Source organism: Hyposmocoma kahamanoa, unplaced genomic scaffold, assembly GCF_003589595.1.
Source record: "Hyposmocoma kahamanoa isolate Upper Pololo Valley unplaced genomic scaffold, ASM358959v1 239, whole genome shotgun sequence".
Lineage (NCBI taxonomy): Eukaryota > Metazoa > Arthropoda > Insecta > Lepidoptera > Cosmopterigidae > Hyposmocoma > Hyposmocoma kahamanoa.
In genome coordinates this window covers 1,049,552-1,056,168 of record NW_020653756.1, presented here as the reverse complement: position 1 = coordinate 1,056,168, position 6,617 = coordinate 1,049,552, and the positions used below count along the sequence as shown (strand labels likewise).

The 6,617-nt window shown below is 39.5% G+C and overlaps 1 protein-coding gene across 1 annotated transcript; it reads right to left on the bottom strand.

The window, feature by feature from the left end:
* Nucleotides 1-1,377: 1,377 nt before the first annotated feature.
* LOC113228738 lies at nucleotides 1,378-5,647 on the bottom strand. The gene is made up of 2 exons (XM_026462101.1): nucleotides 5,521-5,647; nucleotides 1,378-1,965 (listed from the first exon to the last, which is right to left on the bottom strand). Exons 1-2 carry the CDS (start codon nucleotides 5,645-5,647, stop codon nucleotides 1,736-1,738), a joined length of 357 nt encoding a protein of 118 aa, XP_026317886.1. The 3' UTR covers nucleotides 1,378-1,735.
* Between the last annotated feature and the right edge of the window lie 970 nt (nucleotides 5,648-6,617).

Sequence of the window (6,617 nt, the reverse complement as noted above, 5' to 3'; positions counted from 1 at the left end):
TATTTATATGATACCTGGAGGCCTTGTTTTTGAAATAATAATTATTGGGGCAAGAAAATAACTTATTAATAATATATTGTTTTATTAAGGTGGGGAGTTGGCAGAATACTTTTAAGCCAGTGTTAACAATTACTTGATGGTCTTATACACATGACATGTTTGAATACATCGGTGAAAAAATGATGAGGTTTTTATTGCATTTTCAAAAGTCGCAATGTATTTAATTTTCGTGGCAAAAAAAACGGCTTTTTCGCTTCGAACGGGTGGAGTTAATTCTATAATAGCCACAAATCACTTCAACTGCGCAAATGTATATGTATTGACAAAGAAAAACAAATAAACAACAATGTTTCGTAGTAATTTTACGAAAATGGTTTTATAGTTACTCAGACACGCATTTTGTCATCATTAAAATAAATGAGAAGCAAGCGCATTCAAGCGTAATTATTTTAAAAATAAAGAGTGCTTTTGTAAATAAATACAGTGTAAAATTATTTATATCAACGAATTCATAGCTTATTTATTCCTTAATTCATTAATTTAATTGGACGCAGTCACGCGGAAATTATCCAATCCGTGAGATTTTAGTCGTATTTGCTACACAAAATTGTTTTGTTTATTCTGCGTATTTTGCTACTTGCGGTTTGGACAATTTCAGAACAATAACGTCTAATTTTACAAAAAAAGCAGCCTTTCCGTTTACTTAAATAATAAGCTTATGTATTGTTTTTATTAATTAAACTTACTGTTCTAAAATTCGCACCCTCGGTGTAATAAGACCACATCTTCAAAATGATAACTTCTCAGTAGAGTCATCAATCAAATTAGTATATAACTTTTTGGCTTAACTAGAACAGTTGTACAATTTCACGTATATACGTAATTTGTTTCGTGTAGTTCGTATTTTTTTGGCTTTCATGTCGCTTTTGACGTTCACATCTCACTGTTAACTTATGTATGTTAGGCATTGACTTAGTGCTAGGCTATTAAATCAAAAAGTGTATTTTTCGGAATCGATGAAAAACAAATTACTCACTCGCCATGAAATATTGATAAAATGTATCTATAGTTAAAAGTTCATTACAAACTTCTCCTATCTTCTTTTGCCTGGCATTATTCCCATTTATTTGGGGTCGGCCCTTCTGGTCACTCGTCTCCAAGACGGTCTGTGGTCTTAACTGTTGCTCTCGTAAATCTTTATTAATAAGGGATATCCATGTGAGGTGGGGTCTACCACGTCCCTTGATCTGGTTACTCATGTCAAGGACTTTCCTTGTCATATGATTAGGCGGTCGTCCCATCCGCACGTCCCGTCCGCACTCGTGAAACCATACAGCCTGACAGAGCTATGGTGGATCTCTCAAACGTCTATGGTGGATCTCTCGCCAGACTCTCGACAGTCTCTCGTCCTTGTACTTCCCTACACCTGGACACGCTAGGTCCTATTATACAACGCCATTGATAATGCTATGTCAGCCTCTGAGTACTGGTCCTTACAAATATGAACGTCAGAGTCGACATGCTAAGACGAATAAGACGTCTACGCCATTTTGTACAGGGATAAACAACTAAGTTTGATGTTATGATGCGATACGTCCGTTCACTGTATCTAACACCCCGATATCTAACGTCGTAATGGAGGGAGTTGGCGGGCCACACCGCCCCTTTTTTTCTGTACACCACAATTATAACAGGGGCGCGAATTATCTTAGCCCTCAATTTCTGTCTAAATATACTAAAATGCTTTGTTTCCCCAATTCTGCCTCCTGTAAGGTCCGTAATGGCCGTAATGATCGTAGTGAGGTACGTGTTCATGGTGCTCGTGGTGACGATCCTTCTTCTCTACAAGGAAAGACACGAACCAGCCGAGGAAGTAGCCAGCTTTGTGGATGACGCACCAAAGGACGAATGCGTAGACCAGTTTAAGAATGAATATCTTCTTAATTACTATGTCGGCGAAGTATACTGAAAGAAAAAAATATAGAAAATTAGTTTTTGAAACAAACAATCTGTATCCGTGTAATAAGGCCTCTGCAAAATGACAAATTTCAGGAATTTCAGTAGGAGGTGAAAGATTCTACGAATGAAATCGATTACTTTTGTTTTATTGTAACAAGTGACAGGACGAACAAGTCGTGCGCCTGGCGGTAAGCGACACGCCTGCCCATAAAGGTTACAGTGCCAGTCATACCTTCGAATCGCTAAAATATATTTTTTTAATTCTATGTTTTTCACAGTAAATACATACAACGGAACAAAAAAGTGGTAATATACAATAGTAACTTCTTTAACCTGTCACGCGTCCTAAAGACACACGATGTTCCTAATGATTTTGGTAAAAAAAAGAATTTAAATAATATAGGAAATGAAACTATTTTTCCGGATTTAAATCGCGTATATTTGTTTTTTCAAACAAACCGACGTTTCGGGCCCTTTACAGGTCCCATGGTCACGGTTGACTGAGGTGGTACAGTCTTCAACCAGTTATGTCTAATATTGATGCAAACCATCCAATTTTTTCACTATAGTTACAATAGCTATTAATTAAATACCTTATTTTTAATTTTACAAAGAAAACATTCCAATTTACGCTACATTAAGTTTTACAAATTATTTTATTGAATGAATTTTTATTAAGTTCAATTTATTATTAATTAATAATAGAAATTAGAATAAATTAAAACATTAATTAGTACTGCAGTCTTATGTCTGTTTGAGATTTTTCATTAGAGGAAACCAGAATGGTTAGAGACACCGTAACTGAAGAACAGACTCGCAGTTGGTTTTAAGAGGTACGGTGTCCCGCTTACCTACTCTTATTTGTTCCAATCAAGCATACATATTTAAAATACACAATCCACAAATCGAAGGAAGGCATCGTTTTCATTCCCCGCATGGTTGGCCGGTTTGGGATATCCGAAACTAAATCGCGACACCAATCCTTTGGTTACAAAAATGTACTAGCATCGGAACCGCCACATAGTTTACCCGTTCTACTTACTTTGGGTTTGGTATATGTACAAGGAAAACTTGTAAAATCAATTTATGACTTTAAAACCCAATTAAACTTACTGAAATTAAAATACAACCCAGAACAGTACACAATAACGTCCAAACTGCCGTGATTTGTGTTCCCGGCGAAATGGGAATGTCCGGCATTCTGTTACAATTTCGTGACGATTGTAACGAGGCACGTCGTTACCGTCGTCAGGCGTCCTGCGGTTTATTCCCCCGATGTTGCCATTTGATTATACGTCGTAAAAGTTATTTGTTACATGAATAGGCAAAGTCTTCGTCATCAACCTATATACGTTACACCGCTGGACACTGTACCGTGTAATTTTAGGCATTTATAATAGGAATACATTTTTTTGTCTTTCGGGACAGTCCCATATTATTCTACATAAGTTTTGTTTATAGTACCCCTCCCTATCAACGTGTTGGTTATCCGGGAAGGGCACTATGACCATAGGGACCATCTAAGTCAGGTCCTAATCCTGGATCAGCACAATTGCACGTACTTCATCCGGTTCTCTGTAAGGCTAGTGCCTTAAGTGAGCCGCCCCGGTTTCACGTACAGCACCAACCCTATTTTCCAGATAGGTACCGGACCTGTAAACACGCTCACTTCCCGTCGCACTCCGCACGACTAACGGTTGCCACCGCAGAGCCGACTACCAAATCTCCTCATTGGTGACGGAGCTGTAAGGCACGCTCACTTTCCGACGCCGAATGATCGGCGTCTCTCCACTTCCCAGATTCTTACGCGGCCGGAGGGACCGGAAGATGTCTAGCTCATCCTCTACTAGTTCTCCGGGCTAGTGCCGGAGATGCCAAGTGGCAGTGACCTGCGACTAAGTCCGGACATAGCCACCGACTTAAAGGGCAACTCACGTGGCTCGCGCGTCTCCTCGCCTCAGGCCCTCAACTAGACCGCTACTAAGACGCGCTAGCAGCGCGCGGGACGAACGCCACGGCCACACACTACCGGAGCAGAAGAACGTGTTCGTCCCTGCAGCTAACTACAAACCCCGGCGAGTCCATACCCAAGTCCGGGTCCGCCGGAGACGCCCGTGAGGATATATAACTGGCGAAGGGTCAAGACCCTCGAGCACGGCAAGCCATCGAGCCCGTAGTCTCTCTGGAAAACCCTGTCTCTCTGATCGGTAGTTAGGGACAGTCGTTCGGAACAGGCTAAGACGTCTAATTGGCCATACTAATAATATTATAATAACAACGCGCGCGCTCATAATCCCCCACTAGGAAAACCTTGTGTCGCGGGTGCCATGGTCACACACATAGACAACCACAAATTACACCCAACTCACGAGAGAAATAAATGTAGGCCATACAAATATTTCTCCGGATCCGGGAATCGAACCCGGGACCTCTGCATAGCAGACCGTTCGCCATGGAGGGATTTTGTCCAATATTTTAATCTTTTGACATTTTTTTTGCGGAAAATCGTTGTCATTACCATGGCCATTTTGAACTTTTTTTTTTATTTATTAAGACTTTGGCAAAGCCATCAGCCTAAACATGAAGTTTAATTATGTTTCTGTAAATATGGCCGCCACAAAGAGGATAGGCAATTTGAGGCGGCGTGCTTGGATTGACTCGGGATTCCTTAAAACGGGCCGATACGGGTATTTTAGTTCGAGATTCGATGCGACCCTAATGCTCGTATTCCAGAACTCTACTCAATGCTCAAATTAGGATTTGAGCAGACTTGAGTATGATATCAAGCACTGGAAATACGACCCTAAGGGCAAGGCCTTGAGTATGATTTTCAGTGTTCACTGCAATACTCAAGTCCTGACTTGAGTATTGAGTAGAGTTCTGGAATACGACCCTAAGACTCGGAGTGGCATTGTAATTTTTGTAAATAGGCGTGTCGCGTTCCACTACACTAGTGGTACGACATGTTCGTCCCGTCATTTAATATCATATTTAAAAAAATTTAATTATATACTGTTGAGATTTTTTTTGTGATAATCCATTATTATTATAAAGATCGAACACATGGAAAAATCTCTAACTAGATGTCACTAGCGGCGCTGAAAAATTCAGTACGAAGATCTTTAACAAAAAACACAGGAGAATATCTACAACTCGATAAGTTGACCTGTAGCTCAGTTGGTTAGAGCACCGCTACGGTACAGCGTGGTCATGGGTTTCTAGTCCCATCGGATCATATAAATTTTTCTGCGTTCGATCTTTATATTAATAATCATACGTAAATTATATTTGAAAATTATGGCACAAAATCATAACAAAATGCCTTTACGAATACAAATGTGTCATATGAACCTTGCCGTGAATATATATGGGATATCTAGTCCCGAAAAACAAGTCGAGAACACAAGCTAGTAACACTGAATTGTTTATTCGTAACGGATTTAGCAAAGGATAGGAAAACTGATTAATGAGATCATGGACCCGTTTTATAACGTTATTCGTCCTACTGTAAAACTCGAATATTTCAGAGGAAATTGTCAAAACATGTAGAACAAAACTCACCGAACAGTTCTATTGCAAACTTTTTCTTTTTTTTCCCTCGCGATTCGATGTTTTGATTGTGCTCAAAAGCGTCACTTAATGCTATTAAAGAAAATATGCACAAAATTGTTAATGTTTTTGAAAGCATTTTGAAAGCTTTCCTAATTTAAATAAATTCTTAAAAAGTATACGAGTAAACTTCACGTCACTACACCCTTGTGTTTTTTTAATATTTTTTTTTAAACGCGGTTGCAACAGCCAGTCACTTCAATACCAATTTTTAATATGCACGTATTTTTGTAGTTACTTTCTATTTTATTAAACTGTTTTCAGTACGGATCCAAGCAATGGCAGTGACATAATGAGCTCTGTCTATCCGCCCGCCAATTCGAGACGTTACGCTAACGAAGCGATAATTCTACAACACCGTATAGCTTTCCAAGATTCGCCTAGGCGAGAGCTCCAATGAAGCTGCTCGCTAAGGACTCTAAATTACTCTAATGAAATTACGTTGAACTTGACAATGGTGTAAATTTTTGTAATATTCCCATTGGAAAGTAAAATGTGTAATAGTGAAATTTGTGAAGACGAATAGCATTGTTGTTTTGGTACATACTTTGCAAGACAGTGGACAATACAAACATCACTTACCGTGGAAGACAGCGTGACACTTAGCACAGTCGGTATTAAAAACCGCTGTCACTCCACCAATTGTGTGTTCACATTTCTTCTCTGATGGACACGAGATGGAACGAAACATGAGAGTAGGGATCGCACACAATAGGTGCGTAAAATGTGTCAACTTGAAGGAAAACGCCTTAACAGATGGCGTTATGATCTTGGCTTAACATCGCGAGACAAGGAAAAGTCCACCAGTAAGAAGGCCTTTCCCAAGCAATGGCCACTAAAAAAAAAGCTTCTCACAATATAAAGCACATACACAATGTCACACTTCACGCAGATAAAATAGGGGTTACATCACTTGTTTTCCATTTCAAATTAAAAATTTCTATATGACTTTTTTGTGACGCCAAGTGACGGGACGAACCAGTCGTGCTCCTGGTGGTAAGCGACACGCCTGTCCATAACAGTTGCAGTGCCGCTCAGATATTTAAATG

What these genes read in the sequence shown, in the direction of transcription:
- LOC113228738 (XM_026462101.1), bottom strand. Translation starts at nt 5,647, where the DNA reads ATGCTTTCAAAAACATTAACAATTTTGTGCATATTTTCTTTAATAGCA. An exon ending in GTTTGCAATAGAACTGTTCG is followed by an intron (nt 1,966 to 5,520) that starts GTGAGTTTTGTT and finishes TTTTTCTTTCAG; the next exon opens with TATACTTCGCCGACATAGTA.